We start from the raw sequence: 18114 nt of genomic DNA, 5'->3' as shown, positions 1-18114 counted from the left end.
TTCCAGGGACTGTAGACTTGTAGGTAGTTAAGTATGGAGATACCACTGTTTGTAAGAGGCTTAGTGTCAGGGTAACACAGGTCTCAGGACCTGCCAGCTATTCTCTGGACTTATCTTGGCCTGACTGGAGATATGTTTTGTCTTGTTTAACCACAAAAGAAATTACCTAATGATCAGGTGACTATTATCTAGTTGTTGTTTTTTTTTTTTTTTAATTTGCTTTGCTTAGCTTTGTCTAATTGTGTGTTGTAACTATATATGTAGGGAGAGATTTATGTATTTTTGTATTTAATTATTTGAGTTATTTGCTGTATGATGAACCTATGAGCTTAGAATAAAATGCAGCATAGAATAAAAGCACAGAATGAGAAGAGGCCTTGAAAGTATTGGCCCAAGTTGCTGCCATTGGCACAGGATGATACAGGGTACAAACAGCTTACCAGTGCTTAACTTCTGATCACCAAGGGGATGCAATACTGGGAGCTGGGTAAAATGAGTTTTAGAACAAAGAAGTATTCAGCCTATGTAAAGCAAACTATATAAAGTATATTCAGACTTCTAAACCTGCAAAGAAAGATGAAGGTGTAAAGAATGTTAGCAAACATATAAAAATGCCCCCAGGCAAATGTTGGAGCAAGTAGTAAGACATGATCAACATCAGTGTGGCATTTTTCCTAGCAAAGGACTAGTGGTACTGATGACTTGTCATACCATTCCTCCTGCTCCAGATTGAAGCCTTAGGAGCATAAGCAAGCATAAAACCAGAAAAAAAAAAAAAAAAAGAAAAAAAAAAAGGAGTAGGGAGGAAAAAGTTTGATTATATAGCACTTTAACTGTATATAATTTGAACTATGAGTTTTAAAGACTGGGCTAAATGACTTTAATCAGACCAACAGTAAATTCTTGCCTTTGAATATAACTTTCTCTATAACAAATTGGTGGGTATTCAAGCAACCTACTCTGCAGCTAGGCTACAACTAATTGGTAACAAGTCAATGGTGATTTCCTTAAACATTTCAATTCTCTTTTATCTCATTTCCTTTTTCATCTTTGCAATTAATTGTGAATCTTAGTCATAGACTGTTATTTACAAAGTTCTTATAAAAAAAAGAATATTGTGAGAAGCCTACATTTGCTAAGGTTTTCTGCTTCTTTTAAGGCACAACAGGGCAAAGGTGCATCTAGATAAGTTATATATCAGGGAGAGGACAAGATAAAAGTGCTTCCCTGAGCTGTACCCTTAACTTGTTTTTTTTTAAAGCCTCTCATGTACTTATAGTCTAGTTTATGTTGGACAAAAGCATCATAAGCAAGAACCTAGTAGTTGCATTACTTTCATCTGGCTTGACAATGGTCACGTGCACAAAGTTGTTCAAAGTGACCTACAAAACCAGAACAGAGCAACTCAGGTGAACATAGCATTTTTATTTTAAACTACTTTTATTATTCATCAAGAAAGCACAATCAGAGCTGCAAAAAAATTAACTGTAGTCCAGGGAGCTGGGCAGTGGACTGAATATTTCAGGATCTACAACTTGTTTCCAGCTCAGGAGCTGACCAGCTACATGGATCATTTGACGTCCCTTGGCCTTGATTTCATGTCTCTTTCTCTGCATTTCCTGAAATTTGTGATTGCAAAATAGCTATCTCCACAAGGAGCTGACTTGGAAATCTTTAGATGTTAGTAGAATACTATAAAGCAATGATAATAATTCAATACTGACAGGAACTATTGTCAAAGAAAAATATTTACTAGGTTTTTTAAAATAAACCCAAATGTACATGAAGGTTAGAAAGCAAAGCAGGATCATTATACCCCTGTCAGGCTGGGAAAATAAAATGAAGCTTTGGGTGAGATTCATCAGTGGATTAGAGTCCTCACTGACATGAAGGAGATATATCAGCAGGATCTATTTGCTGTGGAAGGTCTACCATGTCTAACAGTCCCATAAGGAGCAATGTGTCTCTCACTTTGCAGCCCTGGAGACCGTTCAGCCTCCCCTGAACTTCTGGGATGGCCATGGGAGTGGCAACACATGATAGGAAGGAAGTTTAATAACTTGTACCAATTTTTAGGTGGTTAAGGTTGGGTGAGACAAACTGAAGATGATATAAATGCTTTTAGAAGCTATTAGGATGTTTTTATATTCAGTGATGGCAAAAGCAGAGTAAGATTTTTGTGACAATAAGCGGCTTTGACAAGAACCTGGATAAAGTATTACTAAAGTCACTGTAATCTTTACAAATTCTCATAAAATATTTGCAAAGTCATTGTAACGGTATTTAAAATTCACAAGTGATGTAAGTAATTTGGCATTTGCAACCAATGAAATTAGGTTCACTGAAGATGTAATGAAATGCATGCATATTGAATTAGACTGTTGAAATTATTGAAGGAGATGTTTAAGGATAACTTCTTTTATCACCTCTTTTACATCTGTTGGACATCTTTTTTGGCCTTGCCAAGAGCTTGTGCATATGGAATAAGTAATAAATTGGTAACAAGATTTTGTCCTATGAAAATGCTTTAATAATAATTAATATTGGAACTACCTTGGGATTACTGTTTAAATGAATGTGTGACTCAGAAACATATTTGTGTGGCTGGTCAGAGTCTGACAAAAGAGAAGGAACTGTCAAGTAACTAAACAGGTAATCTAGTCTCAATCTAATTACATGGTCAACATTTTCTGTTGTCCATTGTATTATCTATTATATCTTTGGTTCATATTTGATTTTTTTTAGCTTTTCTGGGCTGAATCTTGTTGGAATTTCATAGTTATTTTAGCAGCTAGAATATTCTTGTCATGCTTAATTACTCTACTGGATAAATGACCAGTAAAATAGCAGATTTTGTTAAGAACTATTTCCAAAGAGGATTATCTTTATTTTTGCCATTATATTTTTTCCATTTTCTATTCTCCAGTCTTCAAGGTAATACAGCTCTTGCTTATATCTGAGGTATGCTCACTATTAATAATGGGGGAACATTTGTAAGTTCAACATACAGAATCAGTATATTAAAAAATCTTGTTCCCACTCCTACGCTACAGAAACCGTTGTCCAGGATGCCCTTTGTAAAGTCTCTTTTCACAGGAATTTGTGATAACAGAGATTAATTTACTCATAACAATGTCAGAAGGGATGCATCACATATCTGTGAGTAGCTTTGCATCCTTTTAAGCTTTAATCCAGTAACTTCTGTTGTATCATTTTGGTCAGATATATGTACGCAGATGTTGTTTCTCTACAAAGCAATCCAATTTGAACCTTCACATGTGGAGTATTGTTTAAATTATAAACTTTGATATTATTAAGTATTACCTAAATCACAATTAAAATATTTGGGGAATTAAGAGCCATTGATATCCTGTTCTGGTTTCTGCTATTCGAGAGTTTTGTGAAGTAGTGATGGTTTCTAATTGTGTTTATTCATATTTGCTCTTAGTGCCATATATCTGACTGCTGGCAGATATACTCTTGAATCTTATGCATATTTGCTGTGGGTACAGTGTTTCATACTGATCTAAGCAATCTCTCTGTATGTATGTTTTATCCTTCTGTGCACTATAGTTAAATCTTACTATTCTTTGGAATCTGTATGAGACATAAGGTTGATACAGACCCATATATGAAGAATCTTTTTTCTGAATAAATATGAGAGCATCCAAATTACTGTTGTAAAATGTGTCAATTTTTTAATAAACACTAATTCACTCTACTTTTCTTTATAAAATACAGGTTTACCAATTTTCTGGTAGAGAAATCTTACAGACTTTACTAATAGCTACTGATTTTTTCATATAACTTCTATTCTATTTGTTCATATTCTGGATCAAGGGTAAAATGTATTCTTTGACAGAATGTAAAATCACATAATCTCCTTCAACTTCTACTCCTCAGAGAGCATATATTAGATCTGACTTTGAAGCATAAAATGCACACTGTCTTTTCAAAAATATTTTACTCTCATCTGACAGGGTTACCCCATACAGTTAAGAATGAGTGTTAAAACAACCATATTTCCAATGCAAATTTTGAAAGCAAAGCTAGGAGTGTGATGACAGTATCTGTGAGAAAATGCGGTAGGAAAATTATGTGAATTAAAGACTAAGATTATCCTCACTCGTGAGCAGAATTGCTTCTCAGTGTTATGATAATAAAAACCCTACATTGTGGTATGCAAAACAAAAAAAAAACACCACATTTTTATTTTGGCTGAATTGATGAACAAAATACCCTTTTCCAGTCACATCAATGAGTCTGAAGCAGCAATGTGTTATCAAGTGATTTTGTTCTTTTGGTTTTTTTAACTTCAAACGTCTAAATGTTAAGCATTTATTAATATATGCATAGTCTCCATTTCCTTGGCTTTTAAATAATAAAACCAATAACAAAACACTGAATCCCTATGAGTGAGGACTGAAACACAAAGCCAATCTTTTGTCAGGTATTTCACCAGTTCTTAACCTGTCGATTACCATGTTACAGAAAAAGAAATATATAGGAACGTATCTTCAAAGCAGTCATGCAGAAAGGCTTCTTTTGACCAGTCAATAAGTCTTCCTTATACTCATGCAGGAAGGTCATGAACATCTGAATATATATTTACCCTCTGGCACCATACTTTCACTCTTCACTTCAGAATTAGCATAGCTAATTCTAGCAACTAACGAATTTTAAAAGATAAAGGTAACAGAGGATTCTTTTGGGAAAACCATTCTACAGTTTAATAGATCTCATCATCAGGAACTCTGGCTTATAACTTATCCTTTACTAATTTCATACTATTAATTATTGTGATATCTCTTATGTGTTTAATTTTGGCTTCCTCAGAATGTTTACTTCTTTCAAATAAGCACGCACTTCTACAAAAGCTTTTTGTAGACATTGTTCAGCTAAATTAAATACAGTTTATTAACAGAAGTATGAAGTTACTAGGTCAGTTCAGTGATTTTTTTCTCACGTGGGGAAATAATTTGACAGGTTTGCCTTAGACTGAATACCAGGAACCTAATAAGATGTGGCCCAGTAAAAACTAGGAATAACTTCTTACTTTGGAACAAAATATTCCCTTTCTGTGCTGTGCAAACATGGTCTTATGCCTTTTCAGCTAAAGATCATTTAAGATTTGTTGTAGGCTATTTTTCTTTTTCATATAGCCATTACTGACAATGGCATACATTGGTTACAAAAATTACATGACAGTGGTATGCACCGGTTACAAAAAATTATGTATTGTTAAAGTTCCTTACAATAAAAAGAGGAAATTATAAGTGCAAATATGGTTAAGTGTTCAAGGCTATTTCCCCACATAAATGTGCAAAATCTCTGGACTGAGAAAGGATCAGACACTGTTATCCTTTTTGTACTAAATACAACCTGAAAGCATGAGGAATTCTGTTAATGCCACTGGGACCATCTGTGGAATAAGGATTTGTTTAGGGTATAACCCACATAAAAACCAGGACCTAATCCTAAAAAATGTACTTTTCAGCATCTCCAACAAGCAGTGGATATATAGTTGTTCTCACTTTCTCTTTTCCTCTCCATGGAGAAAATATTAATATGTACAATATTATCACAAATAAAAGTTATTTTGTCACATCTGTTTGAGAGCCATTGAACACAAATGTTAGAGTTATTAATACAATGTTTTTACTTGTCCATCTTTTAAAGCTGTTTTGTAGCTGCTCATTCATACTGGTGTCCTAGCACGAGATTGGCGGGAACCACCTTTTCCTTATGAAGCAGATGCTGCTTCATCTGCACCTGGATGGATGACACCCCCGTCCCCTCTTTATTTTTTCAGCTGTGAATATCAAGAATAATGTTTCTGCCCTTACTAGACTTCACACTGGAAGTCTCTCCTGATTTTCAAACTCCTCCACATGTTTTATTTTTAGCTGACAGGAATTTAAACTCTGCACTGGCACCTTTCCACTAAGCCTACATGCCTTGGTTTTCTTCCGTGAACAACCGTTGTAGCAAACATTGCAGAGCTTGTATGTTACTTTCCATTTTTGTTGGGTTTTGTTTTGGCTTATTTGGTTTTATTTGGTTTTTTTTTTTTCTTCCTTGCATAAGCTTTACCTGGATTTCTGTAATTCAGTAACAGTTATCTAAAATCCTATTTAAAAAAAAAAAAAAAGGTTAAACAAAAAGGAAATGTTGCATAACTTTTTTTTTTTTTTTGTCCTGATGCCAGCATTCAGCTGTGAAAAAACATTGGTTGATTACATGATGCAATTTCTGTAAAATAAGTACCTGATGGGAGAGAGGTGAATAAAAAACAGGCAGGTTGCTTTTTCCAGACAGACCATTTTTTAACATATTTGATGACCCTCAGATCCAAAATTGCTGCTGGGTAGTGGTATAAGTAAGAGTAAAGAAGTATTTTGAGACAGCTTTATATTCATTATGGAATACTTGGAAAAAATACAGTGGGGAATTAATTTTGAAGACTGACTTGAATCTCACAGAATGATTCAGGATCATTTGCAGAAGTGGATTAACATTAAAGCATTTTATTATCTTATTATCTAATGTTATACATAAAATTTTATAACCATCAGCTTAGCATTTTAAAGATTCTTAATATTGTTATAATAAAACTGACTACTGCAGATAATTTTATATTCCATAGTAAAAAAATAAATCTGTGCTGGTAAATCAGTCATCCTTTAAACTCTTAATAAAAGCAAAAATGCCTGCATTTGGATAGCATTTTGTTCTAAGTACAGTAATATATAATGTGGTCGATTGCAGTATTTATGTTGAATATTGATTCTAACTTGAACTGATTTCTTTTTTTCTATCTTATTTGCTAAATTATGTATTAGTTTATGCATTTTCCAATAGCTCCATTAAAAACTAAAATGGCAGCAAATACTTGCTGATGTTGTAATAAGTCTTTATTTTTACACTGATAAGAAGAGACACTTGTTTTAGTTTTATCATCCTAACAATAAATAAATGATTCTGTGAGTACTTCTGACAATTGTATTAGAATATCTAGGGTCTACTTTTTCGCACAAGTATATTTATATAATGAAGCATTATACAAATATGCATGTTTAACTTTGGTTAATGAAGATATTGAACTGCAACAGCAAAAGTAAGTCTTAACTTTGGAAATAGTTTAAAGCTTATGGATGACAGAATATTTACAATATCCATTTATGGCTTCTACTCCTCCTTTTGTACTTGCAGGACCCAGGTTTTCAGTATCCAGAAGGGAGCCTAGATATCCAAAGCAGCACAGTTTGCATTCAGGCATATAATAGCCATGAGATTTTCAAATGGGAGTCTCCATCCCCTCACCTCATTACATGTCTGGTGTGATTATTCAAAAGTTCTCTACATGCAAGACTTTCCAGGAAAAAAAATTAAAAAAAAAATCAAACCTCGGGCTTTTATTTTTCATGCTTAAATGTGGGATGATCTCCATTTTGAAAATCCATGGTTGTTTTTGGTTACTGAGATTTAAGAAAATAAAACAATAAACCAAGGAGTAACTAGTCCCCCACACCTCTATGGGAAGTGTACATGCCTGCAAGTTGCTTAAAGTGAGGTCCCCAGTCTGTAAGGTAGTCATAACTCTGATCCACATCTGACATGTTTGAACCTAAAGAGCTGAGGGATCCTGCCAAAGACCCAGTCCCCTCAAATGCATAGGTCTGAAGTGAATCATATGGAGGAGCACTAGGATCTGTATTCGCTTCTTCAAGCTTTTCTGAAATGAATTGCCTGAAGATTGCGCTGTCAGGGCCAACCTGCAGAGACTGTCTGTAGAGGCTGTGGATTTCTGTGGTGACCTTCTTCCGAGGTTTGTGCGTTCGCATGACAGTGCGGGTCCTCAGTGCTGAAATATCGAAGGCTTCTGTGTCCTCCTCGCCACCTCCTTCATCATCATACCTGACAATGTTCTCTCTGAATTCTTCCATTTTCTCTGAAAAGGAAGACTTCTTCCTCTGCTGCTTTATGGCTACAACTGCCAAAAAGAACACTGACAAAAATAAATAAATAAATAAAGACCAAGGGAAAAAATAAACAGAACCAGAGACTTTGAATGCATTTAGAAAGACTGAAAAAAATGGTAATGTTTCTTAATATCAATGCTATTGCAAAGTGGCTATCTTATCGAATTTATAGAGCTGTAATTTTTACAGATTTTCTGGTTTTGAGATGAGCATAATATGTGGTGGGAAAATGGCTACATAGGGACTTATAAAATAGGTGAATGAAATGGAGCAGTTCTTTTGGTATATGGGAGTCTGAAACTGATGGAAACACAGGTTATGCTTTTTGAAATCTCTATGGTTTATCACATAATGTTTCAATTTCACATTCAGAATTTAAATTCTTAATCTCTTACTCTCCCTCAGATCAAAGCCCCAGGAAGATCAAATAAGAAATGAGGCAATGAGCAAGGTATCCTCCTCAGTTGGTTGAATCACTCAGTTTTGCAGGGTGTGGTTCAAATATTTCTGCTATGCTGATTCAGAAATTTGAAGACTATCACTAAATTTTGCATGATGTTGTAGCAGTACTTACTACCAAGGCCTATGTATCAGAGCAGCTTGTTTCTCTCGCATCTGAAAGCTTTTGTAAATTTTATTTTAAAGCATTACTTTTTAATCCTACCTCATTTCATTGTTAGCTAAATGATCCCTTTGAAATAGTCTATGACTTTAACAGAGATTAGTGATTTCAGTTTTTAACTAAATCTTAATACAGTTCTATTTAATAAGTAAGTAGTTTGTGGTCTGTAGTTTTTTACTCGTCGTAACATGATACAGCTACCAACAATGACAGGATTTTACCTCACTTAGGGATATGAGGGACCTGAAGTAGGTCTTTATTTCTACATATTTACTCTATACTATTTCATTTGAATGGGAGATACCAGCACCAAACTTGAAAGCATTGGAAACAAGAATTTCTACAATGTTATTATATGTTTACAAAACCCAGAGAGTTTCAACTCTCCAAACCTTTTGCATGGTGAACTCTTCTAATGGTACACATGATGATAAAGGAAAATGGAAAAAAAAAGACTTTAGGTTTCAGCTATAACTGGCAAACATATTATGTATAGAACCTTTTATTATTTCATTTTAAATAATCACAAAAATACATCTGATGATTTAATGCATTCAAAATATGTGTGTCTGTAAAGAGCATGGTAGATTATTTCTTTTTGTTTCTGATTAATATATTTATCTATATCTCTGCTTTGACTTTTGTGATATACATAGGCCCAGTAGACACCAAGGCTTTAATCCCTCTGGGGAGAGGACTTTGATGAATAATTCCACTGATGGCCTGGATAATGCAGTGATATAGTTTGCCTGATCCTCAGTCCCTTAAGTGCATAACACAAAGTGACCAAGTTCAGATATCCTGTAACAATCAAAGAAAACTTGAAGTGCACACTAGACTTCCTGTAAGCTCACACTGACTGCCAGATCTAAGGGAAGGACTTCAATCAGGGGGGCTGCTTTTTAGTGCCACTATTGAAGATCTCTTGGGATAAGAAAAGCTCAGATTTAAAAAAGGTGACTCTGGGAATGCAAGCAAGTCTAGAAACCACAAATCATATGTTCCTGTTTTCTCTTAGAAACCAGGAGATGGAAGTAGGGAAACTAGTGCATGGAGTCAAGAAATGGCTAAGAGTAGTCCCATCTAGACCTAATAATTATGAGGTACCCTTCCATTGTTTTCATCCTTGCCCTGTATATTCAATGTGTTCATAGAGATAAAAAAAAACATGTGTTTTTTGCAGGCCATTCTGTTTCTGATGTTTCCTGAGTCACCTAAGTTTGAGAGCCCAAAGCCATATGAAGATGCTGACTCATAATTAACAGGTATGAGTGTTGCTTCTACGAAACTCATTTAACTGTGGGACTAAACCATAGGCTTCCACTGGAGGAGAAATTTCAATGAGTTCTCACCAAGAGATTCAGTCAGGGGGTCAAAGGTACAACAGGAAACAAATGGAGCTGGTTTCTATTGCTTATGCTAAGGAAAATAAGCCATAAATTTGTGGACAGAGTGCAGAATGTGGGTGATTGTTAACTTGTTACATTTCTTTTTTCATTGGTATGAAGTCAAGATTAGCTTTATTGGACTTGTATTTCTTGTCTTCTGTTGCTACTATGGCAGATCAGAATACAACATCAGAATAAAGCTGCAAGCCTTCATTTTCAAGCCTCAGCTTTCTTGTAGTTAATGATGATATGCTCAGTGTTGGTATGCTCTTATCTATAGATGGGTAAAAGGTTATATTGTATAATGAGGGTAGAAAAAAGAATGTTCTTTGCCTAGATATCCTTCATATGGGAAAAAAAAGGGGTTTACTTAAAAACGTTTTGTATGTCTTTAAGTGATGTAGGAGTTTGAAAAAAATTACTGTCGTATTTTCTCTAATTAACAAATACGTTGAGACATCAATTTTCAATGACATTTTGTTTCTTAAGGGAATGTAATTTCTGTTATTATTCTGTCTTTCTGGACATTATATTTATATATATATTTGTGTAGCTAGATACTATGCTGCAGTATGCTTGTTTTGATTCTGTTTATATTTTTTCTTTATTTTTTTAGAATTTTGTTGAAAAAGAATTTATGCTAGGTTTGCACAATTTATAATGGTGACTTGATTTCACACTACTTAGTTTTCTTACTTTGGAGCTTTTGTTTGTAGCTTCATTAGAGAAAAAAAATGGTTTTACTAACATAATCCATCAATTGTTTTGTGGTATTTTTAGGTACAAATTTTTATGAAATATACTGCCATATGGCATAATATGGATATACCATATTATTACACAGAAAACAGGGATTTGGAAGACTTGCTTTGTTGACATCAGCTTGAATTTGGTCTTGAGGCCCATGACCACCATCAGTGACCAAGCTCTAAGGCCAGTTATTTTGCCTTGGAAAACAAACCTACCTGGCCCTATCACTTCTCTTTCTGTCCTGTCCTCAGAAGCTACCATACTTTAACCTCACTAACTCAGACAGGTCCAGAGTTTCAGGATGGTTATTTAGCCTTTGGGGAATGATTATTACAGTGTGCCTGCTTTTATAATGTGTCAGTGTCATCAAATCAGTCATCGAACACTGTAGGAATATCCTTTTGCTGAAAAAAAAGGTAATGCATTTTAGCAGCGATAGCTGCATGCTTTACCGGGTGAAGAAGTTGTTTCCCTGAGTGCTGTCGCTTCAATATGTCTTGCAACAGCCATAGCCCCTTGCAGTGCAGGAAAAGCCAGCCTTGAGTGGTTCGTCTGGTTTTGAGTGTCATGTGCCAGCTACATATGGACCTTTGCAGAGGTACAGGCACAACTCCTGGGCATTTTAAACACCCTCAAACACACTTTTCATATCCACAAATTCCTGAATGTGATGGAGGTTAATTTGTTGTCCCAGGAGAGGAAAAAGGAGATGCTGAACATTTGGAGAAAAGGCTGTCTGGAGATGCAACCTTATTATTTCTCAGAGAAAGTTCCTGTTTTTATCTAGTGTTGCTTTCTGAGTGTATAGAATTCTCTTTTTCTTTTCTTATTCTGTATTGATCTTAGCTTTACATTTGGCATACCTAAGGCAGAATAAGTAGGCTACTGCTCCTTCTAATATATTCCTATACTAGCCAATTTCCTTGTGTAATGCTGTCTTCAGCTTTATCTGTGTTCAATACAGACTTTGGACCAATACAGACAAGTAGGACAATGACTAAATGAAAGCCAACTTTTAGGACATTGTATTAAAATTCAAATTTTACTGATAATTTGGGGGAGGAATTATAGTCAAGAAAATAGAAAAGAAATGAAACATTTGCCTTATAGCATTTTTTTCTCAATAGCACAGTACTTCCAGGCTTCCAGTCAAGAGAACATATTTGTCACTTACTCAAGCCTACTGTAGAAAGAAACAAAGTAATTTCTCTTACTCATACTTACCCAGGAGTATTAGTATGCAAGCCAAAACAGCGGCTAAAGCTTCTGTGCTGAGACCCATGGCATACATGAAAGCTCCGTATCGACAGTAGAAGGTGTTAACTTTGGTGTCACAGTCGCAGACAGTGATAGTGAGAGTATTTGTACTTGTCAGCGGTGGGATTCCATTATCCAGAATTAAGATTGGCAAGTAGAAAGAAAACTGCTCTTGCCTCCTGAAGCCGCTTTTTGCTGTGAAAATTCCAGCTGTGTTATCTAGAAGACAAATTATAATGCATGATATGCATTTACCATTTTTTAACAACAAGAAAACTCCGGTGGAATCTGAACTATCTAAAAACAATGGCACTGTGCAAAGTTAATATTAACAAGGTTAAAAAAGTAAAACCAGATACTGACATGTGGCAGGGTTTTTGTGTCAATCATAAATAATTTCATTTATTTTTAACATATGTATTCCCGTGGCAATAATAAAATTTAACCTGGGAGCTCTGTTTTTAATGTTCAGAGCTAAAAAAAAATCACACTGTATTCAGTACCTGACACCTGCTCAGACTAACTAATTGGTTCTTAAAATGGTTCCATGTAATGAGCTGCTACCAATCCAGCAGTTCACAGATGAAATATAGACAGTTTACCAATCAAAAGGCTTCAAAAGCATGTCTGGTAGCACATAGATGAAGCAGGTGACAAGGGAAAGAAGAAAAAGAAAGAGTCCAGTAAAACAGTCTTATATTTCTTTCCCTGACTCAAAAACTGGAACTAGCTGAGCTCTTACTACCTAAATTAGGGAAAAGTTGCTAGAGGCTCTCTCCTTGCTTTGTACTTAACTATTAGTGCTTAGAAATCAGTTCCATGCAAAACCCAGTAAGCAGCTTAAGTTCAGCTCCTGCTGCATATAACGAATTCAAGTCTGAAACTTAGCTTACTGCAAAACAAATTAGCCCTGTCTAAATCTGTGTATAATGGAAAGAAGTAACATCTATAAATGTTTACATGTCAGAATTTTTCATCTTTGCAGAGTGAATTACTGTATGTGTCCATACATGTGTGTTTCTACCATTATCTGTATGATACATCTATCCAAACAGCCTGCTGAAGTCAACTCCCTCATATTTAAGTTCTCCTAGGTTTCTGCCATAATTCAGAAGATAACTCTGAAATAAAATGCTCCAGATCTGTACTAATTTTTGCTTTTGCCTAGGACTATACCAGTTCACCCATCCATTTCTACAAAATGCAGCAGAAAGAGAGAGACTGAGGGCAGACCCTTCCATGTTATAAAAAGTGTGTTGTTTTTTTTCCCCATCAAGAACCACCAGAAGGAACCGGATGATTGCTTTGTGCGTGACTCTGCCTGGGCTTTATGCAGAATGAACAAAAGTGGGAAAGGCTCGCAGCTTGTACACAGTTTGACCGTAATATAACAAGTTATCTCTTCCTGGCACTGAGTGAGAGGTTAATGAAGCTGGGAACTGAAACACATATTAATACATTAACTTTGGAGATATTGAGAGAAGTAGTTTGCTGTTTAACATAGTCTGAACTTTCCAAAACTTATTTCCATTGATTTATTCACCTAGCCAGAACATTCAAATAATTAACAAAGTCAATAAGAGCAATGTGTACTTTAGCTGAGTCTGAAGAAGCTCCTCTTTGTAGTCTCAGCAGGCTGACTCTAAGCAGTCATCCTCCCTGCAATTCCATCAGGTACTGCACTTACGCTTTTGTCTCAGACTGGTTTTGCTTGATATCCCTCTATATCACTCTTTGTAAGAGTCTCAATCAATATCAGTTCTGAATAACATTGAAATACATATAGAAGGCATTTTATGGTGCCACCATTAATCAGCATATGCAGTTTAAAATACATTAGGGAATAAGATTGTATTTATCAGTGTTTATAATTTTGATCTTGCTGAAGTGATGAAGTAACAGACGTATTAACAGCAATCTTCTCTTTCTGGAAATCTTGTTTCTTAGATAAATAGGTAATTTTAACAAGAAAGTTGGTATTTCCAACCATACCATACATTTAAAAAATAAATTTTAAGGAATACTGGTGCATTTTTCACCTCAGTGTTTTCTCTTTCCTTGAATTAAAACTGTCTTTTGCTGTTTATGTTACTTGGCTGAAAAAGGAAAATAAACTGTTTACTATTACTGAATTATTGTTTTGAAATACACCTCATGACATGTTCATATCTTATAATGATACTTTCTATTTAAGAGGAAATTTTTATAAAATCGGTGATGTGAGGACCAGTAGAAGCGTGCATCTTTTATTAGAAAAGTCTTAAAGAGCTACATGAATGACACCACCTTGATTATCTTTGACAGTAAAATGTGAGTTGTTTGTGGCCTCCTGAGCCAATGAGAAGTTAAAATGGTGACTTTCTGCTGAGTCATCTTGATCCACTGCGCTGATGCTCTGAATTAGCTGAAAACACAGATAAACAGAATTGTTTAACAATACAAATATTTAGTTTTCTTTTAAAACAATGAAAGGACACATCAAGTATGTTAAACTGTTGATAGTAGTGATGCAATCTGTGAATACGTATTGGGTTCATGCTATGCAGTCACAAATACACACCTATATTCAAACAGTCTCATCAAGACTTATATTCTGCAGATACTCTGCTTTTATTTTTCATCTGTTTGAGAGAAGCAGGCATTAAAATCTTGAGAAAATGTAAAAGATTTTTTGGATCAAAAGACAAGCGGTAAATGAAGTTTCCATAAATGCAAAAAATAATCATATATAGCTTCTTGTCCTTTTTTTATTTCAAGGTGAAAGTAAATCAATCTACATTTGAACAAATCCCTCTATATAAAGACCATTTCCTTCCAGCCCACAAACACATTGACATAATTCAACTGATATATTGTAGCTCCGGTAAGTGAAATATGGTGACAAGTTCATGTGCTGAATTGTTGATTCTGGATATTATAGCAGATTGATTATGGAACTTCTTGGCTGCTTTTTCTCAAGAAAGCAGAATAGCCTACATTTACAAATATGTCAAACCAGTTACTCATTGCATGATAAAATAAAAAATAAGTTATCATTCAAAAGAATATCTTCTATCTCTGTAAATAAACAATCACACTATAGTTAACATAATTAGCAATATTTCTGGTTAAAAAGATCTATTGTTTATTATATTTGTTACTTTTATCAATAAATATTTAATGACCTGGGCATCAGCATATATTAATAAGTGAGTATCCTTGCTGACCAGGGGGAAAGCAAACTGGTGCAAGCCCAGCAACTTTCAGAAAAGTGTCTGATTTGAACTTGGTCGCTATTTTATCAGTCATCTCATGTGTTGTAGATATTTGTAGCCAAGAGACTTGAAGCCTCAACTTTCCCCAAACCAGAAAGCATCTGAATGCTACAAGTGGTGCTTTAAATGCAAAGCAGTAAGTCAATGGAACCGAATACAGCCTTCCATCTGTGCCTTTGAAAACTTTTTCCCGATTAAAACATTTTTCAGTCGAAGATCTAAGACTTCAGCACACATTCTTTTTCTTTTCAAGAAAGCTAAAGTTGATGAAATCATCTCAGCAGAGTGCAAAATGTAGCTCATACTCCAGAAGCTTTGTATTCTTAACACTCTGCCCTTTTTATATGTGAAATTCATTTCAGATCTATATTTTCACTCTATGGAAGAATGAAGACCCTTGAGATTTTTTTATTGCCACTAATGAGAGGAGTGATTGTTCAATGATATATCTGGTGACAGTGTACAAAGGATGAAGCTTCCTGAGGAATTTTTTTCCATTTCCTCAGAGCAAACAAACTAGCTAAGGTGATGCAAATGCAGGTATAGGCATGCAGGTATAGGCATGCAGGTCAAGAAATCAGTGAAGAGCAATAACTGATCTCTAATATTATCTGATAACAAATCATAGACTTCATTTTTATAAGGGAATATAGCACTCAGATTATGCTCAGTATGAACAGCAGTAGAGAACAAAGCTATATATCTAGTCTAAAACACAAACAACGGCACATTTTGATGATAATATTCTTCCATACACCTGAAAAAATTTAAAAAAAAAACCCAAAAACCTCTGCTGGCCTTTGCTGATGATTTGCTAGTAAAATCTCCATTGCTGAGGCTGAGAAAGAACTTTGTATGGATATACATCTCTCCATACAATTCAGGGTCTATCTAGCTAGACTGAATATGCAGAGTAACATAGTAATCTACAAAGACATCTTAGCCACATATAATTTTTTTATTTTTTTATTTTTTTTATTTTTTCGTTTAGTTACTTGTCAGGGAAGAATTACCTACCTACTTACATACCAAAAAAAAAAAAAAAAGCATTAATTGTAGATGTGATTTTTATATTTCCAATTTTATTTCCAGTTAATAGTTATTTAACCAGGTATTAGCAATGTCTTTGGAAAGTATATTTGTAGGAGTTTATCATGTTCTAAAATCGTAAAATTATTGGAGTTGTGAATTGGATAGATTTGCTATTTCATTATTAACTTCCATTACTTTACAGAATGTATTTTCCCACATAAATTTTACATATAACTGATCCTATCAACATAATTCTCAGCAATATGTGTCTAGCTGAGAAAAAAACCCAACCTGCCACCTTCCCTTGTTTTGATCTGTATTGTGCTCTTCTACACAAACTTAAGATTCCTATGGTTCTTCTAGGCATATTCACATGCCTTTAAATATTCACTCTGGAAGCAGGGGAAGATTTGGAACATAAGGACAGGGCAAACTCTTATGGTTTATTTCTTACTGTATCATTTCCACTAAGATTCATCAAAACCCAGATAAGTCTATAAAATATTCAGAGAGCAATAGGTAGCTCTGGTTTTGCTGACTCTAAAGGAAAAATCGCCCAGAGAGAAGGAAACTTTCTTTTTTTCTGGTTTCCTAGGCTTTTGTACATCTAACCTAGGAGACTCTAGCCTTTCACCAGGGAAACTGGCATCACAGACTGAAAAACTACACTTATTGCTTGTGACTCAAGGTTTCACAAAACCCTCCTTTTTAGTGTGTAAGCAAAGAAAATAGAGTGAATGATGTTTTGTTTCTGTACGATTATAACAGTTGTATTGACAAGGTTGAAATCTAATTGCTGTAAAATTTCTTATTTCAAGTCTCGTTAGTCTAGAAGCTTTAATAATCCAGAAATCCATTTGAAAATGTGCATTTCTTTAAAACTGAGATTAATTCATTTGAAAAACTGATTTAAGTTCATGGTGGGTGGGCCTCATTTACTGTTTATTTCCAAAAAAAATGAGATCACTGCTGGGAACAGCAGGGGGTCCTTCAATCAGAGGTCACAAAAAGATGTAGTCTGCTATACTCAACTTATGCATCCATCTGATTAGCGGGCATTTTCAACTAATAAATATCAGTAGGGGAGTCTAAGATATCGATAACAGCTATGATCTCTCATTAATTATTTTGTATAGGAGGGAATTTCTGTAAACCATTCTGGACTGAATATCTAGCTGAGTGGTTTTTGTCTTGCAAAGAACAAGTTATGGAGTATGGAGTAGTTGACTGCCTTGTAGTCTTGATGAAAAGTCATTGAAAATTTATTTCTTCAGCCCCAAGTAATCTCACTGAATTGGAATGATGGAGATGTCCAGAAGGAAGAAGAAAGCTTTTCTGTTACAGTGCTTTCTGCTTCTAAGAGCTTTCTCTCTACTAAGTTCAGCTTAAGGCATAGACTGTCCATCTCAACAACCACCGGTACCATTAATTGTGATGCTAGAGTAGTCTGAGTGTATAATTTGGAGTCCTTTGTGTGTGTTCCCAACCCAACTACAGTCTTACCATTCCCATTAGACTGATGGAAGGAAGTAGGAATGGATTTACCACCTTTTACTTTCTGCTTTAGTCTGTTTTCTTTTGTTTTCCGCCCAACAGCCTTCAATAGTAGCTCTGCTGTGTTTTATAGGATGCAAGAGATCTGATCACCCACCTGTTTGGGGAGTACAGAACTCGTTGAAATTGGCAGAGGTCTTACAAGTAGTAGGATTTTTCTTATTGCTTAATAATGTTTGATGACTATCAGAGTTTAATGCAAGTAAAAGATTAAAGTGTTCTTTACTATAGTCACCATCTGCATGTTCCAGGTAGACCTCAAGACCAAGGTTCTG

At 34.9% G+C, this 18114-nt stretch overlaps 1 protein-coding gene across 1 annotated transcript in view; it reads right to left on the bottom strand.

Moving 5' to 3' along the window:
* Positions 1 to 7517: 7517 nt before the first annotated feature.
* The window catches only part of CDH19 (cadherin 19), a 40644-nt gene continuing 30047 nt past the window's right edge, over positions 7518 to 18114 (bottom strand). Inside the window, exons 9-11 of the mRNA XM_009646217.1 lie at positions 14286 to 14403; positions 11967 to 12218; positions 7518 to 8008 (exon numbers count right to left, since the gene is read on the bottom strand). Coding sequence (XP_009644512.1) covers positions 7518 to 8008; positions 11967 to 12218; positions 14286 to 14403 — 861 coding nt within the window. The remainder of the gene's footprint in view (positions 8009 to 11966; positions 12219 to 14285; positions 14404 to 18114) is intronic.

This window comes from Egretta garzetta, unplaced genomic scaffold (genome assembly GCF_000687185.1).
Source record: "Egretta garzetta isolate BGI_Z169 unplaced genomic scaffold, ASM68718v1 scaffold259, whole genome shotgun sequence".
Lineage (NCBI taxonomy): Eukaryota > Metazoa > Chordata > Aves > Pelecaniformes > Ardeidae > Egretta > Egretta garzetta.
Note: the sequence above shows the minus strand (reverse complement) of the source record. Positions and strands in the feature narration are given on the sequence as shown.